The sequence below is a fragment of the Merops nubicus genome, unplaced genomic scaffold (genome assembly GCF_000691845.1).
Source record: "Merops nubicus isolate BGI_N331 unplaced genomic scaffold, ASM69184v1 scaffold35330, whole genome shotgun sequence".
Classification (NCBI taxonomy): domain Eukaryota; kingdom Metazoa; phylum Chordata; class Aves; order Coraciiformes; family Meropidae; genus Merops; species Merops nubicus.
Genome location: NW_008582827.1, coordinates 58,028 through 84,349, shown reverse-complemented (window position 1 = coordinate 84,349; position 26,322 = coordinate 58,028). Strand labels below are relative to the sequence as shown.

The window sequence follows — 26,322 nt, the reverse complement described above, 5'->3', positions numbered from 1 at the left end:
TGGCCGGGCCGGGGCTTTTGGGGGATGTGTGAGTGGCGCAAGGGCGAGCCCGGGGCCTGCCCGGGCGGGGCTGCCGCTCCCGGGCGGAACCTCCCCGTCCTTCTGCTCCCCCGTGGCCTGGGGGTGCGATGTGAAGGGAGCTGCGACTCCCGCATTCCCGCCCTAGGCCGTTCGGGACCCCTTCGTGTCCAGGCGTGGGCCCTCCCCAGCAGCTTCCCTGCTTGCCTCTCTCTCTTCATCCTTCTGCACGCCTGCAGCCAGAAGCCGTGAAGCCGAACGGCCGCTAACCTCACAACGTTCCGTGGCGGATTTGGGAGCAGCAGGAGGAGAATAAGTGCTGTTTAGCGCTGAATGAGAAAGAAAATACCCCAGTGCTCTTTGTTGAGTTGTATTTGGAAGCCTGCAGTGTAAAAAAGTGTATATAGCCTATCCTTACAGAAAATTTACCCCAGCTGAGGTGGTTATTTGTTTAACTCTTAAATGGAATAATATATGTAAAATGTTAGGTGTGACTCCCAGGTGCAGTGCTTGGCTATCAGTAGTAACAGGCCACATTTTGTGGTTTTACGAGGTATCTATAATCTCAGTGCAATGCAGGAGTAGTCAGGTTGAAGGCCTGTAGTTGGGCAGATTCTAATGACAGAGCTCATGTCTGGAAGGCTAATTTTTGTTATTGTTGCTTAAAACGGCTTTCAAGAGGCTTCAGGTTTGGAACTCATTAAATATTTCATTTAATAGCATTCTTGTGGCACCCTTTTCAGTGTAACTGCACTTTTCTGTGAAGATAATTTCTATTGTGGAGGCACTGCAATTTTTTATTGTTATGTAGCCTCTTGTATTGGTGCTCTCTGTGGTTAATTTCTCAGTCTGGTAATTCCATGTCAAAGAGAAACTTGTTACTACTTGAGGGATTATTCTGCTCCTGCCTGTTGCCCTCTTTCTAGTTACTAAGTTTGTTATTGCAAAGGCAGAGGCTTCTAAATAGTTTAGTATAGCAGCAAGAGAATACCCTTTAAAATCATAGTGATTTTTATGAATGAGGACTTTGATAACAAGTCAGTGGAGTTTCCTTCTATAAGCTTTCCATTATACTAAAGGAAATATCTAAACACAGATCATTGGAAGAAATTGGCCTTTTAAGAGAGGAGAATGTCTCAATGAACATAATTCTGATTTTTAACTTACCTTCCAAAAGCTCAATTTCTGGATCAAAAGTGCTTTTGCAGCGATGTCTTTCACTTATTTGGACATTAATAATATGCCATTCACAGACAATGTCTCTAGTACATGGAAAATCTCAAGGGAAAAGAGCTGCATAGATTATATAGAGCATGTTAATAGAAAATGTTGTGGTATTTTCCATTTTATATGATTCACTTGTTCTCTTTAAGATCTGTTAATTTGAAATTATTTAGGATTACAGGATGAATAATTTGCCTTCTCAATGGTGTGAAGCACTTTATTCTTTTGTGTTTATCTTCTTTGTAAGTAAATGCACTTGGTAATATTGAAATCCCAGAAGAAAGTATCAGTGGACAAGCATTAATTACAAGAACTGTAGCTTCATTCATATTTTGCATCCAGTAAATGGTTTGATATTAACCATTCTGCTGTGTTGGTTGGACTGAAAAGCTACCGAAGTAATTGCTTCTTCCAGAGCAGTTGTCTTCTCCCTAAATTAGGAAAGCTATCTCAAAATGTTGAAGCATGCTGGTAGTGTAACCAAAAATCTACAAAGATCTTTGTTTCAGCCTGTGTGTTTTGTTGGTTTTTTTTAATGTGGGCAGGTTCAATAAGGTTCCTGTGTTTAATATGTGTTTCATGACTAAGCTCTGTTTTCAGAGTCACATCTTTCAGACTGAAGTTTTCCCTCTTGCATAAATCAGAATTACTTTACTGAAGTCTTCAACAAACACGGGTGTGGTAATCTTGGCCCTGCGTCACCTAAAACAAAACAATAATGCTGTGATCCCAGAACTGCACAATGTTAGAATGAAAGGAACTGAAAGAAGGCATTATGTCCATGCTTCAACTCCAAAGAACAATTTACTTTGCCAAAAAAGGCAAAAGTATTTTGCAAAGGAATTTTGTCTTTGTATTGTGTATTAAAGATAAATTTTATTGTTGTATTGGGTTTTTTTAAGTATCACACACAAGATTACTGTGGTTGGAAAGGACCTTTAAGATCATTGATTCCAACCATTATCTATCTTTACCAGGCCACTTCTACACCATATCCCTGAGCACCCTATGTAGATAGCATTTAAATAAATCCAGGGATGGTGATTCAACCATTTCAGATACGTGTTTTCAAATATGAAATTCCTCTGCTAACTTCTACTGAAGTTCTACTACAGTTGTCTGAAAAATTAATTTGAAATAACAAGAAAGGCCAAACTGTCAAGTTTTCTTTTATGTAGCAAGTTGATCACAGTCTTCTGTGGACTTTTAGCTCCTGTTTGCCCAAACTGTGTTTTACCCCACCCATTTTACTTTCCATAATCCAGTTTGGAAGTTACATTTATGAAGTCTGTTATGAATTAAATTTTATTTAAGGTTTTGTTTTTATCACTAGAATCACTAGATATGCTAGTGCCTAGATCACTAGTGCTAGATCACTAGAAATGGTGTGCCTGTTCAAGAAGTTTACAGCTTTTTATTTTCCTGGTAGAATACCAAAAATAGCAGGAAACTGTGCATTCAGAATGATGCTCTAATTTATCTGTAACCAGTTAAAATGCAGTGTGAATTACTTCTAAAGAGGTTATTGAGTTAATGGTGTGTTGAGGAAGTCTGTTACTCAGAGTTTTCCTTTCTTTTTTTTCAGTGTCATCTGCCGGGGTCTAGCAAATAGCAGCTATGGAGTAAGAAGAAAATCATCACTTCAAAACTTGCATCTTGTTTCCCGGAGTATACGCCATCCCTCCTATCCAGGTTCCAGATGTCAGAGGCCTCCCTTGAGGATATCCATTCAGCTGTTCTCTTCCCTGAGTCGTCTTCCCCTGCGCAAAACAAAACTTTTAAATGTCAAATATGGATACCAGTTCCACAGAAACTTTTGGCTAGCTAGGCTAGCATCAAGGCTACTCAAAATTCGCTATCTTATATTGGGATCTGCTGTAGGTGGTGGTTATACAGCTAAGAAGGTATTTATCTCTGCAGGCTATTCTATGTATTTTGTCTTTGCTATTGTTATATACATGAGAACAATAGTTCTTGGTATATCCACAAAAATACAATGTTTTATTTTTTGGTTAACTAATGACAGTAAATGTGAGTATGGCAAACAGATTGTTTAGAGCACTGGTGTGGATTTTAAAAGATCCAAATAATATCTAAAAGATGGTGGGTTAGCATGTTTTATACATACTACTTTTCAATAGATTGGTCATATGCCTCTCTACATGCACTTCTTTTCTGTTTCTACTATTTTTTTTCTTTTTTGTATTAGACATATGATCAGTGGAAGGAGATGTTGCCAGACCTCGATGAATATAAGTGGATTGTTCCTGACTTCATTTGGGAGCTTGATGAACATATTGACTTCGGTATCACAAAAGCTAAAACTTCACTCTATTTACACACTTAAATATGAGAGGATAGGTCCTCAGTGCCTCTCTCCAGTAGTATCTCTATAGCTGTAACTTGAATGAACTTGTATTGTTAGAGTTCAGCGTTTGTGTCTTACCAAGGTATTTGTATCGGTGTGTTTGTAGGAAGAAATGAAGCATTGTTTAGTACTGATAGTCCATAATATATCCTTTCATTTGAGTATGTTCTTGGTCCTTTCATATGGCCATCCAATCCCATTATTGAAAGGAAAGTTGCAGCATGATCAAGGGGACTTACACAATTTGGTTATTATTATATGCAAAGTTCTTTCTTTCTGTATGAATGACATTTAAAACTAAAATATTAGATAAGCAGAAGACATGTATGAGTAAAAGACCAATTGAAATTGAAAATTCAGATTAGTGAACCTACCTATCTACAAAATTACCTTGAAGATATAGAAGGAAAGAAAATTTAAAATACAGATTGTTTTCATGAATCTTCTGGTTACAGTAGACTTTCTGCATATTTTCAGGTGAAAGAGATCTAAAAATCAAGCAGGTTACTTCTTATATATGCTGGGTAGTAAGGTGGTGTTCTTTTTAAAACAAGGAGTTCATGAAGATTTTACTACATGTTTGGGCATTGCACAGATAAATGCAGAGACTGAGTAACTGAGATGTGTTTTCTTTATTGCTAGTGGACACTACATTTTTATGGTGCTTTAAAGCTAATTTTCTATTTTTCAAGGGTTACAAAATTGGCTTATTTATGAAATTGAGGGATTTTTTTGAATGTACAAGAGATGAGTATAGTTACAGTGACATGTGATTTTGAAACATCCTCTACAAAGTGAGTGAGTGATGTATGAAATGCAGCACTAAATTTTAGAGTTTTAAAGTACCTGAGGCAACCAGCTTATCAGAAAGTTCAAAGTCTAAAAAAAGCAATTGGTTTTTCAGGTCTGATAATCTTTTTCAACACTAATGGGGGGAGGTGCATGTGGAAAGAAACTTTTTAATTATTTACTATTTTTTTTACAAATTCAAAAAGCTGTGTCCTGAAACAGTTGCTAGGTTTTAGAGCCTAAGCCATTTTTGTTCACAAAATAATAGGAAAAAAACCCTTCTCATTAGCTGTTGTACTGTTTCCCTAGAAAAAATTATCAAAGCCCTTCCCGATGCAGATGACCTTGCCAAACTTCTGCCTGATTTTGACAAGATTGGAGAGAGCTTCACTGCACTGAAAGGATATTTTTCTCCTGGTGAGAGCAATTTTTCAGATTACGTTTTCAAAATTAAAACTAAAATACTACAAAATGAGGTTACAGGTATGTCCTAAACACTGAAAGAAAGTGGACCCTGAAAATGCATGACTTCTCATTGTCTCTTCTGAAAGTGGTGTGGACACAGGTAAGTGTAATGTATTTTTAAAAGCAAGAATTCTAGTAGCAAGTATAGAGAACCAAAATGTGAAATTGAATAGAAAACTTGTGCAACTCTTAAAAAAACAGATTAGATTACTTCAGTGAGTCATATAAGGTGCATATGTCCAGCTGGAATTTGGAGAAGGTGAGAGTGGTACTGGAGAGAATCAATACCCTGGCTGTTACAGGAGAAAGAGGTGGGCTATTGAGAGTGATGAGTCTTAATGTTGCAAGCATGTGAAATAAGACACTTGTAGTGAAGATATTCTTTTGAGTTGAATGATATTTTCCATCTGAACACAGCTCTAGAAGGACTTGCATGTAGATTTAACTTAGGTAGGGGCTGTATTTCAAAGGAGTAGGTAGGAGTTCTAAATCTTTTACAGCAGGCAAGGGGATGGTTTGTTGATGCAGTGTGTCCTGATGCAGTAATAGGCATAATGGTTTTCAGTTTTTGGGAAACTTAAGTAAGACATTTCTGATAAGTGAGTTTTTTTAAAACTAAAAAGGATTGATTTGATCATCATCTAACTTGCTGATGAGCATAGCTTGAAACTTCACCCAGTCATTCCTGTAGTAAAGTGCAAGATTTTTCCTTCCTATGATATACCTTAATTATCAAACCACATAGATTTCTAATCATGGAAGGTTATATCTTTGATGTGTTATAGTCAATGCTTTAAGTGTTTGCAAATGTATCGGTGTGCATAAAAAGTGTATTTTCTTTGTCTTAAAATACTTCCAATGGTGGAACTGGTTTATTAATCTTAGAAACTCGGTGAGAAGCTAAACAGGGGTCAAGTTCAACAGAGGGACGAGTAGATTACAATCTCCTATGTATTTTGGCTGTTTAAAATTGTGCTGTTATTGACTGGTATTGCGAGATGTCACCTATTATTTGTTATCATACTCAGGCATAATTGCCAGTTACAATTGTGTGATCCTCCAAATGAGACAAAGGTCCCTCATCTTTGTTTTGCACTTTGTTTTGTATTTATAATTTGTATTTCCCCTCTTCTGCTGATTTTTCACAGGTTACAATTTGGTTAGTGAAGTCATAGGAGCTTCTGATCTACTTCTGTTGTTAGGTGTGTAAAAGCCCTTTTTACTGCCCTTAACCTGCATCTGTAAAGCAAATTATTAAGACACTGCTACGCTAAGAAGAGTGACTATCAGTGTGAACACAACTAGTTACACCAATTTACTACTGAATTACAAAGACTTTCCAACTATTTTAAAAGTACTTAGAGCCGTCCCTGTGAAAACTGAGAGATGAATGGTTGTTATTTCTTTGCCACAGTCCTTAGCAGGTGCTTTGTATTTTGGGCGTTCTCCAGAAGTTTGTTTTGAAAAACTATGTTATTACAATAGGAAAGATTTTTAAAATTATTTTTTTTTGTCTCATTACAAATGCCATTGGTATTATTGTATTATCTTTTCATTTTTATCAGAAATAATAAATATTACAAGGTTTTCAGGACTTTGATAGTCTAACTGAAGCTGCCTGCTCCCTTGTCATGTAACTAATCCGAGTCATAAACTAGATATCAAATTTTCAGATGAGTTTTAAACTGAATTTCTTTTTCCATTTTTTAAGGTGAATCTTAATTTTTTTAAATAGGAACTTCAAAGATTATTAAGTTAATAATTCATAGGTCTTGAAAATGTCATTTTATAGTAGATATAGTTTGAGAATTTTTAAGTGCCTTTTTGCATGCTATAGTGAATTTCTGTAATTGTGTCCTAGGTTCCCCAGGAGAAACAGCATTCAGAGCTACTGACCAGGGATATGACAACGACAAACAGTACAAGAAGGTAATTACTCTCTTGCAAAACTAAAAATGTCTTGATAACAGGAATTTTATTTAAGTGCTTTAGTACCTACTTGTAGACAATTATTTGAGGCATCTTGAATAGAATTTATCGTTGAAAATTACTTGACTATGCGTTGTTTGGTTTAATACATAAACAGTAAAATGATAATGAACATTTTGGTATACAAGGAGATACAAGGCAGTCATAAAAATCTTCAGGAATTGCTTTCCTTAATTTCAGGAAATTAATTTGTAGTAAGAGTGCAATTTTGGTTATTTTGTGTGCATTTGTGATTTTTTAAGGTATGTTCTGATTGGCACTTGAGCTTGTAGCTTATTACTGAAGTTGGTTTAGGCTTTTATAGTTATTTGCAAGCATTTCTGCTTGCAACCTTATTTCTGTTGACATTTTCACAGCTGTAGATTCAACTTAAGGATTTCTGCCTTAAAAAATTTCTATTTCTTGAAGCAGTCTGTCTTTTTACTTTATTTAGATAAAGCATACATCACATTTTTGTTACTATATTCTGGAAAAAAATGTTATTGTATTTTAAGAACTAAAAGTTTTAGTATTTTTTCCTTGATTTAAAGAAGATGATGTTTAATTTCTTTTGATTTCATGAATAGTAGATCTTCTTTCTATTAAATTTCTAAACTGTAATGTTGCTCACTCTTTAAAGGCTTTTCATTTTTCCTGTGACTTTTTAAAAATTCATTATAAAAATGGAAGGAAAACCATATGTATTGGGGAATTTGTAAATTATTATACATTTATTTGTGCAACCATCTGAACTGTAAGTGGGGCTTCTACATAAAAAACCATTTCTGTATATGCAGGCATGTATACATTTATTCTACATTAATTCTGCATGGCAATATATAGTGAAACCTGAGCAAAGCTCACTTTTTATAACTTTTTCCCTTTAGAACAGTGGTGGATTTCATCATGAGAATTAAATTAGCTTTTGGTTCCCCTTTGTCAGTAAACTGTCTATATATATATATATTGTTTTATTTTCCTTTGAGTGATTGCTTAGCACAGGTTTTGCTGTTTAAAACATAAAAGATAATCTACTATTGATTTGTGAAGAAGAGGCCATCTTACTTAGCTTATTGTCTTTGATAGCAAAATTAACTGAAATTTTTACTGAATAACAGTAATATCACTAATATAAATACTGTTGGGTTTTTTTTTGGATGCAGTGACAACTCCATTTTAATATTCCAACAAAACTTTGGCTGTAGTACAGAAAATGTGATCCCACAATAAAACAATATGACTTACAAAATTTAGTCTGATGTACTGATTTTTGCTATCAGAGTTATAGCTGATATGTTATGCTTAAAAACTGCTGGTTTGCTAATTAATATGATCAGTTCTGGCTATGATATTTCAAACAAGGCACATATGAATACCTAACAAAGCATAATCACTCTAGTTTATTGGCAAGCAAAATTATTATTTTCAAGGCAATGGGTTAGATGGCCTTTCATTCAGTCCTTTCGCTGCCAGCCAATAAGAATTGTGATCATATAAATTCATAAAGTGCTGTAGCATGGTATTAAGTGTGTCTGATCAGCTGGTTTGCTTTGTTTCATTGTGGAAAGATGAGTAACTGATAAAGAAATCTAGGAATTCTGATCTGGAGGAATGTTCTGGAGAACTCTTACTGGGCATGGTCCTCAAACAAGCCTCTCAAACCTTTCTGTAGAATGAATGAGAAACCAGTTAGTTTGCAAGATAACTTTGAGAGAGTGCACATTGTGCCAAACACCAAATCAGGCTATACTGTTTCTTTCCAACTAATGCCTTTATCCTGTAGACTCTAATTTATTATAAAAAGTATGAAGTTTTTTAAAAGTGAATGCAATTAAAACTCCTGGAGTGTTCTGATAAGTAATTTAAATAAATGTAGTTGGAATCTGTTTCTATTTGGATTAAGTAAGAAGTTTTGTTCATGGACAAAGAGGAGAGAAGATAACTAAAAGCTACAGTGTAGTAAAATATTTCATTGCACTGCATGAGTGGGACTAATTCAGGCTTCCACTTGAAATAGCAATGTTACCTTCTTAGAAAAGTATCTTGCACTATTGTCTGTCCCAAAAAAAATTTCAGAAGAGTTTCAGCTTCCTATTAATGCCAAAAAATTCCAAAGTTTAGTCCAGTTTTTAAAGTTTATAGTGATTATAGCTGTGATGAAGTGGGCATGAAAAAAATGTGACTCGAGTAATGGTTTGGGGCTTATAAGACAAATAATTCAAAACTATCACAGGGTCACCTTCAGTTGCTGTAGGAAGTGACACAGTAATTCTGCAGCTCTTCACTCCAGCTACTGCTGGCAAGTGGAAAAGAGGCTTTAGTAAAGAATATCATTTGACTTGGATATTTATTCTTTTTTTAAACATTTTCTTTGCTTAATTCTCTCTTGCAAGTTATGCAATTCACAGTTTTGTGTTTTAGGTATTCTGGATAAAATTGTGACAGTTATTCAGATACTTAGAAATTGATCTCTTTACCTTCCTCATCATTTGCAACCCTTTACATCCCGTAGCATTTAATGATTTTTCTTGCAGGGACTTTGGCTCAGCTTTTCTCATGAACCATCACACTGAAGTCAGTAGAAAATAGTGGAAAGAGTCAAGACATGCAAAAAGAGAGGGCTGTGGTTCCTCATGAAAATGGGAGACAAATACTTTAGTCATGAGGAACTTTGAGTTAGTCATACTCCGCTGAAGGACAGTATATTAACTTTTAATGTAAAATAATGTCTTTTTTTAAAAGCATCTGTGGTAACAGTGTTAGCACTTGTTTTCCTTATTTTTTCTTGTGCACCCAGATTCTCATGATGGCTTTACAGGATTTGTGCCACTGTGTTTGTCAGCTAATGTTATTCCCCTTTACACTTTTTCTTTGATAATAAAAATAATAATGTAACAGTTGGAAAGAACATTCTTTTAAATAATTACTTTTACAGTGGAATGATTGATTTGAGGTGGGGGATTAGGGAGGTGAAAACAGTGGTAGTGTCCAGTGGCAGAGAGATGGGAACATTTGTGTGTGTGTGTGTCCTGGTTCACACCAGCCTAAGTGTTAAGTAATTGCACATTATATAATTAGATTATGTGACATTAGGCATTTGTTACAGTTCCTGTTTAAAGGCTAAAAGGCCTTTATGGCAGGTTTTATTCAGTGTTTTTTCTTGTATTTTCTTGATCCAGAGCATAATGTTTAAAGGGACTGTGCCAGCACATATTGAAAGTTCAGTTGTTTGTGAAATGGCAAAATATTATTATTGCTCCTCTAATACAAAGTGTAGCCGTGAGGCAGTCTCTCCTTGCTGCTGTGTAGAAATGAAATCTTTTGTTTGGTCTGAGTTCTTGGCACAGTTCTAATGCATTTGCCATTCTGGCAACTGAGAAATTTATTAGATCTTAAAGTGATCCAGTAAAACAAAGATGTGAAGATTTTCTGTTCTTGAAATGTTACATGCATCATTATTCAAGACATGTTTTATATTTGGTCATTTGATTCAATCTTTCTTCTTTTATCCATTCTCCTCTGTGTTTTTTATCCTTATGTGTACATGCCTGTGTGTGTATTTCATGCAACAGATGTGTAGCTTGATGGTGGATATCCTGAATTCTCAGGCCAAAGTTCTCTTTCAGGGTTTGTTTTGATTCCTGAAATGCATCTTTGAAACCTTTTATTTCACTGAATTTTTTTAAAAAAGAAAATGTAGTATTTTTTTTAAAAAACTTTATTTAAATTGTTCATAAATACATTTGTCCACATTCTCTGAAATAAATTGTACATAAAGTTCCAGTGGGTGCTGGCATAATATCTGCAAACCAATTTTGAAAGACAGGTTATCATTACAAGAGTATTTGATGTGGAGGGAGAAGAGTCCTAAGCTTTGTGGAAATTCTGAATAAGTAAAGGAGTAAGCATTGAGTTGCAGGGATTTTGAAGTGATCAGGAAGGATTATGACAGGATGGATTTAAACTGCAATGTGTTATGGAAGTGGAAAGGGGGCCTTGTCTTTCCTTATGCTCTAGAAATGGTTTTGCTTCCCATAGTTCAAAAAACTTAAGTAGCAGGCAAAATATCTTTCTATAAACTTTCTAGCAACTGTATTGCTGGGAATAAAAACAAAATTAGAACTTTTGCTGATGAAGTTGGGCCTACTAGCTGTTGTGCACAACTTTGTGTAGAATATCCAAAGCATTCTCTACAAATACATGCATGGTTAAACTCTGAAAAATTGCTGGTACTTAAGAACTTCTTGTGTGAATAATTGAAATGAGAGCCTTTGAAAATATTTCAAAGCCAGAATAGTTGAGTTTTTTTTTTAAAATTTAGATGCTTAAAGTTGAATATAATTATAGAACCTAGCTAAATGTTTCTTGGTTTGTTCTAGCTGGATTTGTGAGGTGCGTGGGTGTGTTGGCTGTGTCCACTCCCAGCTAGCTAGCAAGAGATCTTGCCAGTGAAATTTCAGTTTTGTTTACACTGACCCATTCATACCTGTTTTTCATCTGTCTTTGTCATGCCCTTTGGTTTAACTTTGTTCTCCTTACACCACAAATTTTTCCTCTCCTTTTTATTATAAACTCATGGCAGGGCCTGCTTGGTGAACTCATTCTGTTACAACAACAAATCCAGCAGCATGAAGAGGAAGCACGCAGAGCCGCTGACCAATATAACATGGGCTCTTCCCAGCAGAAGCGAAAGGTGATGGCTTAAGGGTCCATGTCTACTGTAATCACACTAATCAAGTACTTCAGCCTTCTTCATTTCAGCTAGAAAAATCTAACTAATTAAATCATGGGCCCAGATGATTATGGCCAACTTCGCTGCAGATGTATAGTCCTGTTTCAGTTTAACCAAGTTGCATTTAAAGCATAATGTTAAAAACAGGTACTTTGTATTACCTGGAAATTGTATGTTCTCTGCCTCTATACGAACTGTTATTTAAAGTTTATACATAAAAAACACATTTAAAGGAAAGTATGTGAATAAAGGTCAAGTCTCTTTACTGTTGCTTTCTTATAATGGCTCTCTTTTGTAAGAGTATAGCTATTTACAAGCAGTGTGTCTCTGGGAACATTTTTTCCTGCTTTGTGCTGTTACCAATCTGAAAACTACAGCAGCTCCTTAGAAACAATTTTGCACAGGCAGTTAACTACTGCTGTTAATAACAGCCTCTACTATACATTGATCAAAGGTATTCCTTTGTCTGTTTTCCCTCTTAAGGCACTGTTTATACTGATACACTGTGTGTGTTGCACATTTGCACATCACTTTGCTTAACTTAAGCTTTGATTGTTATAGTCATTGTTATATGGTTGAGATTAATTGGAAATGCTTCCTAAATTGGCATATTTTAGTTGTCTAATCTGTTACAACCCAGAATTCTTAGCACATTGCTTTCTTGGTTGCCTCTATGCCCCTGCAAAATCTCTCTGGTTGCCCATATTTTTCAGCAGCTTGGGAATTGAACACTGGATACAGAACTTGATTTTCTGTACACCTAGATCTAAACTCCCATAGAAAGAAGAATACAGCAAATGTCAATGAAACATCTAGGCATAGCTACAAAGCTGCAATTGTCATGCTTTTTTAGTCCATCAGCAGAGGAAAACACTGTTCTGTGAAACTACAGTAGCATTATAAACTTAAATATTTTACTCTCTTGCCATATTTTTTAGAGTTACAATTCCTGGCCATTCTAAACTTTTCATCTTCCTGTAATACTTTGTTTTTTAAATGGTGAAAGGCATTTTTTCCTCATAGTTCATCTTTCAAACTCAGTTAATATTTTGACTGGATTTAAAATAACACTGATGTATTCTGCCATCAGTTGTGAATCTAGGTGTTGTATAACAATATAACAGAAATGCAATTATTTGAGGTTATTTTATCTCAATACATGCCCTACAAATGTCCTCACTTTCATTTCCTCCCAGACGTATATTTTAGTAGAAGAGCAAAGATGTCTTCAGTGGTTTAAATACTGTTTGTTCAGTTGCTCTTTGTTTTAATAAATCCTTCAGCCGCTGTTATATTCTATGCAGTGTGAGAGAGCTACAGTATGGAGTAGTATCTTGAAGTTTATAATAAAATGTTGTAAAATGAAGTTTATAATATATGAAGATGTAAAAATTTCTGGAAAGGCAATGCAATATTTGATATACATAAATGTATCAGCTTAATAAATTTAATCGAAGGGGGAAAAAAAGGCTTGATATTACATTTGTTTCTGATTGAAATTCTACCTTGTTGGTACTTTTTTGAAACTAATTCTGCAATTCCCAAGCTGTGAAATAGCTTTAAGGGCTATCTTTCTAAATGTTATTCTGTCCTCCAAGGCAGGTACTCTGTTCTCTGAGCGCTGAAAGTCAAACTGCCTCGCATATAAAAAGTTTTAGTTTAGCATTCAAGACTACTGTTCAGCATACCTGCCTAATGACAGGGAACGTGTCTTGTTTATCACACTAATCTTTTTGCTTGAAACAAATCAAAAGAGACAATAAACTCTTTTCTTTCGTATCTTGATATGAGGCTGTAAATTAAAGATTCCAATCATTGATCCAGGTCCTCCTTTGGAAGAAGAAATTGTTACTGTAGTTGAAATAAGTCATTGCATGCCCTTTTGACAGGGCATGAACTAAACTTGCTTGTTTTTAGCAGAGTTGGCTTGCTTGTCTGGCTGCTAGAAAACGTGATCATTTCATTTCCATTCTTGGAAGTTCTGTTGCTCAACCTACTTGCACATTTCCCATTTTAATTTAATTACTCTATTAATTCTATTCCAGTTGTAAATTGAATAATAGTAACAGCTGTCTCACAGTCGGAGAATATTAAGACCAAAAGTATAATTGTTTCCTGTTGATTTTTTTTGTCAGCCTTTTGATAAATATATAGCAGTGTAATGGATTAGTCTTGTTTTGCTGTGCTTGGCTTCTTGTTACGCATTTTTTGTCTGGGCCTTGATATTATCATTTATATTGCTGGAAATCATTGTAGTTCTGTAGATGATCCATTCAGAATTATAGCCTGATTAGAGAATATAAAAAAAAACCCAACCAACCAAACAAAACAAAACAAAAAAAAACAACAAATAAACAACAACAACAAAAAAATAGTATCTGCTTTTAAAGGTACTGACTTTTCAGAGGCACATACTTATTTTCTACGGTGTGTGACAAAGGTTGTCGGAAAGCATCCACTGTGTAAAATGATTAGCTTTGTAAGGAGCTTCTGATAATCTTACTGAAGGGGTATATGCATCTTTGTGTGCAGGAACCTTAATTAGTAATGGCCCTACAGCTTCCTCATAACTCTATGGTGGCAGTGGGGAAAGGAGGAATCTTGAAGAGCAAACCATGCTGAACTGGATTAAACAAATACCGATCTGTCTATATAACGCTATTTTAATTGTTGATTGGATTTTTTTTGTGGGTAGAAATAATTGATCACAGATCAGTCGTGTGACTGTTAGTAGTTTTCATGATAATTTTAGCTTTTTAAAAACTTACAGTAATATTATGAACTATACGTTCAAAATACTGTATGTACTAAAATTGAAAGCACACCTGAACCAAATGCTAGAGCATATACATCATTCCAGAGCGGTTTATTTTTGACATATTTACCTAATTGTCCATGTTTGACTGAATCATCTATTACTAGATAATTTTTGCTTCGGATCTTGCAACGTGTAGCTGTGTGCAGTATTTTTGCTTATTGTGTTTAGCCTAAGTGTGCTGTACATAAAAGACAACATTCATGTGGTTAAAGGTGATCTGTCTGTCATTATGGGCTTCAGAGATGCATCAAGGCCCTGAAATTACTTTCAGGAACAGCTTGCTTCAGAGCAGAGAGCAGGAAAATGTTAATTGCTTTGAAAATCTGCAGCACATGGAAACACTTTGTTTTCATTTGCTTTATTTTCTTGCTTCTTCTGACTCTACACCATTCTCGTTACCCTTCTACTTTTATTTCCCCCTTCTGCCTCTGAGGTGTTTGAAGTGTGTGTATATATGAATGTGTGGTTGCATATGCCACCATGTGGCTGCACGCATTGAGTTGTCTGTGTGTTCAATTAACACCGTTTCTGATTCACTTTTGCTATCACCAAACTAATTAACAAAAATTAAAAGGAAGTCAGTTTACAGCAATTCCTTCTTGCTGTTTATAAATAAGAAAATAATAGGATATGGATGGAAGCGTCAAGTTGAATTGCTTTCTATAAAGTGCAGGCACAACCCTGTATATTGCAGCTTTAATAGCTAAATAATGTCAATAACTGTGGTTTTTCTTAAAATTGTTTAATATGTAACAACTGGTGTGAAATTATAATAATTAAAATGATTTGTGTCAAAAGGACAGCTGTCCTCTGCATGTCAGTTAATATGCTCATTCTGATATGGAGTTGTAAATGTCATATGAGTTTTATTACATGAGTTTTATTTAAATACTGAAGCTGTTATCTGTATAATTCTTTCAGTAATTGTTTAGGTCCAACACTTTTTAATACTGATTTTAGATTTTATGTTGTTTGTAAATTTTTTTACATAATAAGAATTTGTATGGCACCCTTTATGCTTTTGTGTTTGAGTTACTGAAAAGGGATTGTTTTGAACAACTGTTTATTACATCTTAATGAACCTATTTTAAGAATATTTGACTAAAAATGGCTCTTAATTGTCTGATCTTATTACATTTATGCCTTGGACTTCAAAATGTTTCATATTACAATATCCTAACTTTTCTAGTTTTTAACATAGTTTGGTTTTTTTTTAAAACCCTTCAAGACTGTCCTGGCTAACTACAATTTATGTTCAGCATTATAATTCTGAAAAACAAATAATAGAATTAATCCCCTTGAAGATTTGGAAATAGTGAAAACTTGCCTGAAAGTAGTTTCTGTAGCAAGCAGGTGGTTTAGTGACTGTGTCCCATTAAGATCATGCTAATTCTGAAAATGAATAGGTGAGATCCTGAGAGTTTAACCACTAAAATTACATATAGGGCAGTGGCCAGAAAACTAAGCACATGAGCCAACCTTCCTAGTGTTAAGTCTTGAAGGATTAGTTTTTGCATTTGCATGTACTGGAATGCACTTTTTTTTTTTTTTTTTTACATGAGCCCCCTGTTGCAGATGGAACTTTCCATCAGTGTTAAATCTCAAACTTTGAATTGAAGAATTCTACTTGCCTTAAAATGCATGTAAAGTCAATTTGCTGATATGCAGTGAAGCTTTCAGTATGTGATTTGAGTATTTGCAGTGGATAAACTAAAGAATGTATTAGTAGCCATGATTATTTTTCTTTGTAGGTTTCTGACAAAGAGAAGATTGATCAACTTCAGGAAGAACTTTTACGCACTCAGGTAACTTTTCTGAATTATTAATGTCTTGGGTAGGGATTTATGTGCAGCAGATTCAGATCTACTAGACAAAAGCTTGCCTGAAATACTGTAGTTGGGGTAAAAATACAGTGCTTTTTTGGTCTTTGAGCTTACCAGTGCAGAGTTGACTGTGCTGGCACAGACCAAGGGTCGGTGTAATCATACTTTTCTAAAATACTTCCCTTGCCTTCAGTGTTGTACACTCATGAAGTGAAATTAGCAAAACAGTGATATGTAAATACAATGCTAACATTCCATTTTTTTTTTAACATATTATGCATGCTAACTTTGTCCTAACATTCTACAGTTCTCAGTTCTTAGTGCTTCAGTGCTACTAAACGTATCTGTGATATCTTGTATGTTTAAATGGCACATTTATTGCAGATAGGAAAAGAGTTTACTTATTAAGGGGTTACGTTTTAAACCTTTAATCTAAGAAACATTTCTAGTAAACTAATGAAGCTTTTAAGTGTATTTGCCGACCAAACATCAGAGGAGAGATAGACGTTGTATGGGATATGTGGCGTAAGGCATTCAGACTGTAGTACAGTGGCATTCAGGATAACCAAAATATGTTCTTTGTTTTCTTTCATCAAGGAAAATGATTGCTGTTGCAATGCTAGTGTTGTATATAAGCCATGCAGTGTTAATCAAAATCTACTTTGTGAAGTAGTAAGCAGTTCTTTCAATTAAGTTCTTTCAATTATGGTTGGACTATTTGGTATGAAAATTGCTATGTGCAGATTGAAAGCTTTCTCTTTGCCCTCTCTTTAGAATTTAAGAGAACATTTAATCACTAAGAACCTGAAGAGGATAGTGCTGTTCAGAGAGATGTCCTTCAAATTTTCACTGTTTTTTTTTAAAGAATAATGACAGTTATTGTTAGGATTCTTTAATATAGGTTTCTAAAAAACTTCTCTTTTCAAAACCCAAGGCACTTTGGGTTTCTACTGTCTTCCATCTACTTCTGTTGTAATTTAATATAATCTGAGAGAAGATGTACTTTTGCAAGCAAAATCCTGATTTCAGTATTTCCCTGTTATCTGCCTGTTAAAGAGAAGCCTGCTTCATTTCCTGGCAGAAAAGTAGAAGATCTGCAGAGATCAGCTTTAGGATCAATGATTTTCAGACTGGCCTTTTAAAAAATGCATGGCCTAACTTCAGCACACCTAGGAGTGCTGTAATAGACATTTGGAAAGTCCATTTTTTATTATTTCTGTATATTATGAACACATACATGTTTACTTTGTTCCCCATACATAAAACTTATTACTATTTTAACCTTGTCAGGTTGTAAGTATAAATCTGGTTATCTTCTATCAAGGGTACAGGTATATATGAGTATACATTTTTAAGAACATGTTTTATACATGTTAAAGAATAAAGTCACAAAACTAAAATAATTTCACGTTCTCTGAAGTTTGACCTTGCATTCACAGAACTGTAGAATCATTAAGGTTGGAAAAGACCTCCAAGATCATCAAGTCAAACCATCAGCCCAACACTACCATGACCCCTAAATTGTGTCCTGGGGTACCATACTGACATGTTTTTTTAACCCCTCCAGGGATGGTGACTCAACCTCCTCCTTGCGTGGCCAGGTCCAATGCCTCACAACTCTTTCCATAAATAAATTCTTCTTAATATCCAACATAAACCTCCTCTGGCACAACTTAAGCCTATTTCCTCTCATCCCATTGCTAGTCATTGGGGAGAAAAGACCAACGCCCACCTCACTACAGGCTCCTTTCAGGGAGTTGCAGAGCACACTAAGATCTCCCCTCAGCCTCCTCCAGACTAAACAACCCCAGTTCCCTCAACTGCTCCTCATAAGACATGTTCACCAGACCCCTCACCAGCTTCATTGCCCTTCTCTGGACCTCAGAGTCTTTCTTATGCACCTCTTCTTACCAACACCTCAATGTCTGTCTTATGCTGTGGCACCCAAAAATGAATGCAGTACTCAAGCTGTGGCCTCACCAGTGCCAAGTCCAGGGGCACAATCACTCCCCTGTACCTGCTGGACACATTATTTTTGATACAGGCCAGGATGCTGTTGGCCTCCTTGGCCACCTGGGCACACTGCTGGCCCATGTTCCGCTGGCTGTCCACCAGCACCCCCAGGTCCTTTTCTGCCAGGCACTTTCCAGCCACTCTTCCCCGAATAGTTGATTCAATAGCTGATTTAAGAATTCCCTACATCAACTACGGAGCATTTCCAGCCCTTCTGGGGGTGTGGCTTTCATAATATTGAGCAATATAATGTGCAGCTGCAGATCTAGTTTATGAAAAAGTATTTCATCCCTTAGGCAGCCCTTACAGAGCAGGAACCATGATTCCTCAGCTGTGTGATTTACAGTTCTTCTTCAGACAGCAGCACTTTTTCCTCTTAGGTGTGTTGTATTCATATGTTATACTTTAATAGGGCTTTTCAGTGCAAATGGTTTTTGCCACAGTGCAAAAAGGTCGGGACTCCTTCCTGTCTCAGTAATTGATTTAAACTTCACCAAATCTCATTCTAACAAAGTTTTATTCTCCCTAATTAGCAAAGCAGAACTAGTTATTTTTAGGTAGACTTTTCAGGGTTGATGCATATCAGTCATATTAGTCATTACTTTCCCTTAATTTAAGGCACAATTAATCTTTTGTCTTATTTATAGGCTTCTAAATTCATTGGGTCTTCGTCTCAGCCACATTGTTTTGATATTGGGGTTTGCAACCTATATATTTGCTAGATTTGAAAGCATTTATTGCTTACCTTTTTTATACAATAGATTGAAATAATTTTTTCTTAAAAGTAGACTTGAGCCAAATATATTTTCACATTATAGAAAACAGTTTTAAGAGTAGGTATCAAAATTATATTCATCTCATCTTCAGAGGGCTATCATAATCTCTTTCTGGACAGAATTAAACTGTACAGTTGTTTCTTGAATGAGGTTGTATACTGAAGAAAGTCTAAACTAGACTTGCAGATTCACATTTAACCCTTGTGATCTTTTTGACTGAACAGCCAGTTCCCACTGGCACTAATTTGTCTGACTGCATTTGTGTGACTCCTTTGAAAATGATGCTTAAGATGTTTAAAAATTGATTTATGTATCTCCAACTTTGAACATAGTGGTCGTTTTAAAACTTGAAACAAAGGTGTTGACAAAAAAAATATCCAAACAGGCTTCTCTTGATGGCCTTATGTTTGCAATAAACTGTGATGATCAAAAAGGTTTCTGTATTTTTGAAAGACTTGCCTGAAGGATAATATTTTTTTCCATAGGTAAAACTTTGCTCGTGTGAATGTACTATTTCTGTGATGACAAGAGTATGTTTGTATCACTGTTTTGTAGCTCAAATACCAAAGAATGCTTGAACGATTAGAGAAGGAAAACAAAGAATTAAGAAAATTGGTACTGCAAAGAGATGACAAAGGGATTCATCAAAGGAAGTTAAAGGTACTTGTGTTACAAATCACCATAGGAGGATATTTATATGGTTTTTCCATTATGCTATTCTTAACTGTATTTAATTCATATAAGAACTTTTAACCTTTGCTATGTTTATGCTAATTTTTGTATAAGTTAAGGTTTTTATACTTTAAGCTATATAGCGTTTGGAAATGGCTTCACTTGATGAGCAACAGTGGGTTTACCAGGTTGAGGTAAATAACTGCCTTAAGTGGGAAATGTGGATTGGGTTTTTTGATGTAGTACACAGTCTGATACCTTTGTGCTTTGTCAAGGGTCGTACTGAGTTGGGCAGGAGTATAGTTACAAGGTCAGGAAATATCTTTTAATGGCATTGTATAAATCCAAGTAGACTGAGCTAAGTATGCTCTTCCTTTTCTGTGCCACCATCCTGGGTGTTCTGAAAACATACACTTTTCTGCCTCTCTGTATCATTTTCTGACCAATATGGTTCTTATTCTTTCCTCTTGGAGACAAGGAATTCGCTTTTGTACATGAGTTTGATAGCTCTGTACCCTTGTTAAGGGTCTTCATTTTCAATCTGAAAAGTAGGTCTAGATGTTTAATGGAAGATGCTCAGTTCAGCTTCTTAAATTTGAAGCGGTCAACATTGAAGGCTGTTGTTTCATGCTGTGCATAGGAGCTCTCATTTTGCTCCTTCAGCGAGCTGCGTTTGTGGCTGTACTGGTTTCATCCACAGGAGATAAGGCACAATGCCTGCTGTTATGTTTCATGCAACAAGGACCTGTGCTGCAGTAGCGACAGTTCAGGTTTCAAACCATCAGAAGAGAATGAACACATTTTTACAGATTAGTTTGCAGCATATGCAAATGCACTAGTCTGAAACCCAGTCTGTGTTCTGTTAACTCTTGTGTTCTCTCTCTACTTTTTTTTGGTAGAAATCCTTGATCGATATGTATTCTGAAGTACTCGACATCCTGTCTGATTATGATGCCAGTTATAACACTCAAGATCACCTACCTCGAGTAAGCAGATAGAAATGTCAGGTTTTGTTTATTGAAACACCGGTCTTATAATTGAATAGAATGTTGAATTATATTCCAGAATAATAAGGTGCTAGTGCTAGACTAGTTTCTTGTAACTCCAGTGGTTTTGCTTAAGACATGTTCTCCCTTTAAATCAAGAAGATAGTTTTGAGAAGAACCAGTGTAACTATGTTCAGTCTGTCTTGGCTCATAGATAAAACCCTATCTAGATACAGATATTGCTGCTGTGCTCAGCCTTTCATGTTAAATGGCCTCTGTCAGGGCGCCCCAGCCTTCTCAGAATTTTAAAATGACTGTTGTTTCCCAGCGTGTACCAGTGAAGCTGTGAAAATAAGGTGTCCTGGCTACCTCCCCACAGTAGCATTGGTGTAGGAGGGGGAGCATGAGAAGGGGTTTGGCAAGCCTGGTGCTGGTGCAGGGGAGAGCCAGGAATGCTTCCTGCTTGCACAGCCACCTGTACCACTGGTGCTTTCTATGGGAAATTAATAAGATGGGGAAATGATAGCAACTACATCACAATTCAGCCTTCTCCAGGCTGAAGCAGCATCTACCAGATGAGTAGCAGAACTGCCTGCCATGAGAACAATAAGCTCTTCCTCTCTTCATTATGTGGCCTGGCAGGTTATGGACAAGTCAATTTTTTGCATGACTAAAAGTTAGTCTTTCTTCAAGGATTCCATATTTAAACCAATGCAGTTGTTGTCAAACATAATAGAGCCAGTGTTGATACAGGTTAACATCTTTTTAGTCAGCTTTTGTTTAAGCTTCCAAAATGTCCTCCTGAAAGCCAATGGCTGTTTAAACTTTCCCCTAAGGTGGTGGTGGTTGGAGATCAGAGTGCAGGAAAAACCAGCGTGTTAGAAATGATCGCCCAGGCCCGCATATTCCCGCGAGGCTCCGGGGAGATGATGACACGTTCTCCTGTTAAGGTAAGTGGCATCATAATCTCTGAATCAACATTTGCTCTATTGTTCTCCCTTTGATTCTGGCACTAACCAAAGTACACATGAACATTTGTTTATAAAATGGCAGAACTGTTGCAGTCAATGACAGAACTTCTGCAGTATGATCCATATATACTATTGAAGTGGTAGTAGTTCCTCCTCTAAGTAGTGTCATGCTAAGTAAGCATTATATAGAGTTGTGTGTCTGCAGTGGGAAGTGTACATTGCTATGTGCATCTCATGTTTCTGTGTTAGATTTACTATACTTGCTCATATAAAGCTTTTATCATTTAGGTAACACTTAGTGAAGGTCCCCACCATGTGGCTTTATTCAAAGACAGCTCTCGGGAGTTTGATCTGACCAAGGAAGAAGATGTAAGTATAGAGAGCTGACTGGAAGTTAATTTAACTTCTGGTAATTCTCTGAAAAATGTGTCTCTATGAGCCATGTTTTGAGTGAAATATGTTTAGTGGGGCAAGGTGTTTTCTTAGTTATTAAATTATCTGTTAGTGGGGTTTTTGGCTGGCACTACATTTTGATAAAATGTAGGAGGAGCTCCTGTGCCAAGACATTTTTTGGAGTATGCAGGGTTTTGGAGGTAATCTGTCATTTAGCACCCCATTTACCAAACTTAGTTATTCAAGGTGCATTTGAGATAGTGTTTATAAACAGAGCTCTTAATCCCTACGTAAATGCTTTTTACTTATTTTTCTGCTATTGTGATTATGAGGAGTTTTATATTTTATATTTTACTTATTTCAAAACAGCTTGCAGCTTTGAGAAATGAAATAGAAATCAGAATGAGAAATAGTGTGAAGGAAGGGTGCACTGTTAGCACTGAGGTAAGACTTGTTACATATTTAGTGGCAAATACCTATGCATGTGTATCTTTTATAAGTACTCTTCAAATAGGAGACTCTGGTGAATCCAGTTTGTGTATAATATTAATATTTTGCGCTATACAAAATGTTTGTTGTGTTAAAATTTGTTTTATACCACAATTACATGCATATAAAACTGGACTTTTTATTAAAAAATACAGACTGCTGGTTCAGAGGATGTCTGTGTGTAAATATGCATTTATATAATTTATATATGTAATTTTAGTTTGTGCAACTACGTACAAAGTAGGTGTGTGTATGAATCTTTAATTTCAATTTTACTTCACAGACCATCTCCTTAAGTGTGAAAGGGCCTGGTTTGCAAAGAATGGTATTGGTTGATTTACCCGGAGTCATTAGTGTAAGTATGAAATGAAAACTAAATATCTTTAAAAAAATTTTAAGACATTTAAATGAAGAGGTGTCATTGGTGAGAATATTAATTGTTGATTTCCTTTTTTTACATCTTTGTTTTCTTTTTTCCTTTAAATATGTATCTCCATATACTTATTAAAGACTGTGACATCAGGTATGGCTCCAGATACGAAGGAAACTATCTTTAGCATCAGCAAGGCCTACATGCAGAATCCTAATGCCATCATCCTTTGTATTCAAGGTAATAAGATGGCAATCAGACTCCCAGGGGGTTTTTATTTTTCAGTTGTGATTTTTATGTTAGTCTGAGGACTCTCCTGATTATATTTTTTTTTTTCCATTTGTGGTAACCTGTATAGTGCACAAAAAGCATGCTGTGGAGTGTCTGTTTATAAATTAAGGCACCTTTACCTGTGGCAAAAAGCAATTTTTTGATAGGCGATTTTAATCATTAAAAAAAAATGGTGGTGGTGATAAAAGTTGTAACATGAAACTTACTTGATCTACTGTATCTTCAGTATGTTAAGCTACACAGTCCCTAAAATGTAACTCTTTTTGTTTGGTTTAGATGGATCAGTAGATGCAGAACGCAGTATTGTCACAGACTTAGTCAGCCAAATGGATCCCCAAGGGAAAAGGACAATTTTTGTCTTAACTAAAGTTGATCTTGCTGAGAAAAATGTGGCTAGCCCAAGCAGGGTGAGTTGAAATTATTTTTTTTCCTCAATTTGTGATGGCTGAAGTTACATATGGGAAAATATGTGAGATAGTTTTGAATGCCTATTTCTATATTCAGTATGATTATTTTTTTTTTTTTTTGATGGTTCTTGTTTTAGTCTCCCTCAGGCTTTGCTTTTTGTGATCAGCTGCATGACTTCAGTCACAGCTTGGCTACAGCTTTTCTATAATACTGGTTCCTTTCATGCAGGTGGCCTGACCAAGTTCCATTTCCTGAGAAGGCTTTAGGATATGCTGGGATATATTTTTTACCTGTATTTTGTGTTTTGCTATGTTATGTCTTAATTTGTGTTATACCTTTGGGTTTTTTTTTCTGTAAAATACCAGTAGAACTCATGACAAACTGCTTCTTATAGTAGTCTCTACATAGACACAACTAGATCTGGTTTTAAAACAGTGTTAAAGAAAAGAATGTCTCTGTGCAAAGTTAACTACATTTTTTTAATCCTTTCTTTTCATAGATCCAGCAAATAATTGAAGGCAAACTCTTCCCAATGAAAGCTTTGGGTTATTTTGCAGTTGTTACTGGAAAAGGTAAAGAGAGCTCTGACTCTGCTTATTCTCTCCTTGATAGCAGAGGAAACTGTCTAAATGGAACTATTGCAGCACTCTTTTCTTTCTCCAGGAAACAGCAGTGAAAGCATTGAATCTATTAAAGAATATGAAGAGGAATTTTTTCAAAACTCAAAGCTGTTAAAGTATGTTGCTATTTATTTGTTTTAATAAAATGAGCCTGTGTTGGTAAATGCTCGCATCAATTACAGTGTAGAAACTATTTGAGGTTTAATCTGATTAAATTAATTACATTGTTAAGGTGACCAAATTAGCCTGGTTTCCTAATGGTTGCTGTAAGGCAGTCGAGAGAGACAGACATCTTCAGGCAGCTGCTGATTCCACTGCAGTTCTGAGCCTCTCTTCAAAGGGTTCTGTCTCTCTCCATTGGCTCTAGAACAACTGAATTCCCAGCCTACGTCTGGGCACTTGATGCAGCTGGGAGGAGTGAATCCAGCCCAAATATGAGTTGTAGTGCCTCTAAATATCAGCCATCTTGGTGTGACAACAATGTTGTATTCAAAGGGTCATCTTTTGTGTTCTGCTGGAAGTTCATCGAGCAGAGTTTTGATTTTGCAGGCTTGTATTTCTCAGGAAAGCAAGCTGCATGGTCTTTGGGACTGCAGTACCTGCATTGCAACCTCTAGAATAAAAATGTAGCTGTGCTGAGGGGTGTGTTTTGTTTTGTTTTTTTTTTACTCTTGCTATGACTGTCTGCATTGAATATTTTGGAGGAAGAGACTGGACTTTGGGTTAGGTGCTCATTGACATGTTACTTTCTGCTGTATAAAGCAAAGTTTTATTCTTGTGAGGATAAAATAGGAGACAGAAAGTATGGATGGATATGCATGGAAGAATTTCCTCTAGCTGTCATTCTTTACAGGACTTGTATGCTGAAGGCACACCAGGTCACAACAAAGAACTTAAGTCTTGCTGTGTCAGATTGCTTTTGGAAAATGGTGAGAGAGTCTGTGGAACAGCAAGCAGATGCTTTTAAAGGTAAACATCTTTTCAAAAATCAAGTGAAACACCAACTTTTAAACAGTTCTTTCACACACATACAGTGCTGTTGCCACCATGCATGGGCAGTTGTGTTGTGTGTGTTTTATATGATCATCATTTGTCATTAATTGGTAATTACCCCAGTTAATCTTTACAAAAACACATTAAAAAATAATTAATGGTGTGAAGGACCCACTTGTCCTAAAATTCAAAGGAGTAAATACGTATAAAAAAAATATATAAATTTTTTTTTTCAGGCAAAACACAGTTCTTCCTCTGGATTCAGATGTTGTTTAAAAAGGCTTCCTATATAAAGATACCATCTGATCAGCCAGGGCAGGACTGAAAGGCTCTTTCCACTACGTTTTTTTCAATGCATGAATCCTGCAATTTGCAGATTAAATACCTAAGAATATACAGCAAAAAACTTTGCTCATTTGCAGAGGCACTTAATGTTCTTGGGGCGTTTGTCATAAGCAAAATTTGTGCCAGTTTTAGGAGCTGAGGAACTTTTGAGACAATCATGAAATGCATATAGACAACTAAAAACTCAAGGCCTTGTTTCTTATTTTTGCAGCCACACGCTTCAATCTTGAGACTGAATGGAAGAATAATTACCCCAGGCTGCGAGAGCTTGACAGAGTAAGTTGTACTACTGCCTTAATTTGTGCTACAAAGTGCTGAAAATTCTGGCTTAAAATTTACACCATTTAATTTCATTTCTAAAGGTTTCTTCAAGTTTGCATAAAGTACTGACATTTTAAAATTGAGGACAGTGTGGATTATTCTAGGGGAAGGAAATACTGAGCTCTCTGTTTTGTGAAATAGTATGCTTCAAATTTATGATACTTCAACACTTCACAAGTCCTTCACTCTTCCACGATGCACCTAACTGACCTAACTTGCCCACAGGAATTGGTCAGGGCTTTTTTTTGTGATCATGATGGAACTGGCAGCAAGAAGTAACGTTCTCTGGTCTTTCAGACAGGCAGAGTAACAAATAATTTGGGTCACATTCTCCAATTCTTTTATGGAGATTCCAAATAATCAAATCAGAGGCATACCATAGGTGGATGGGAACATGTGTGGTGAACCAGTGTAGCTTATGACAGACAATAACACATTGTCCAGAAAGTATAATTTCAGGCTTAAAGGA

At 35.9% G+C, this 26,322-nt stretch overlaps 1 protein-coding gene across 1 annotated transcript in view; it reads left to right on the top strand.

The window, feature by feature from the left end:
- The first annotated feature begins 2,888 nt into the window (after window positions 1-2,888).
- The window catches only part of OPA1 (optic atrophy 1 (autosomal dominant)), a 51,460-nt gene continuing 28,026 nt past the window's right edge, over window positions 2,889-26,322 (top strand). Inside the window, exons 1-18 of the mRNA XM_008938868.1 lie at window positions 2,889-3,146; window positions 3,452-3,548; window positions 6,013-6,066; window positions 6,726-6,793; window positions 11,415-11,525; window positions 16,134-16,187; window positions 19,550-19,654; window positions 20,566-20,652; window positions 21,489-21,602; window positions 21,912-21,992; window positions 22,386-22,460; window positions 22,789-22,860; window positions 23,016-23,115; window positions 23,443-23,573; window positions 24,074-24,146; window positions 24,238-24,310; window positions 25,048-25,163; window positions 25,744-25,808. Coding sequence (XP_008937116.1) covers window positions 3,473-3,548; window positions 6,013-6,066; window positions 6,726-6,793; window positions 11,415-11,525; window positions 16,134-16,187; window positions 19,550-19,654; window positions 20,566-20,652; window positions 21,489-21,602; window positions 21,912-21,992; window positions 22,386-22,460; window positions 22,789-22,860; window positions 23,016-23,115; window positions 23,443-23,573; window positions 24,074-24,146; window positions 24,238-24,310; window positions 25,048-25,163; window positions 25,744-25,808 — 1,455 coding nt within the window. The 5' untranslated portion in view covers window positions 2,889-3,146; window positions 3,452-3,472. The remainder of the gene's footprint in view (window positions 3,147-3,451; window positions 3,549-6,012; window positions 6,067-6,725; window positions 6,794-11,414; window positions 11,526-16,133; window positions 16,188-19,549; window positions 19,655-20,565; window positions 20,653-21,488; window positions 21,603-21,911; window positions 21,993-22,385; window positions 22,461-22,788; window positions 22,861-23,015; window positions 23,116-23,442; window positions 23,574-24,073; window positions 24,147-24,237; window positions 24,311-25,047; window positions 25,164-25,743; window positions 25,809-26,322) is intronic.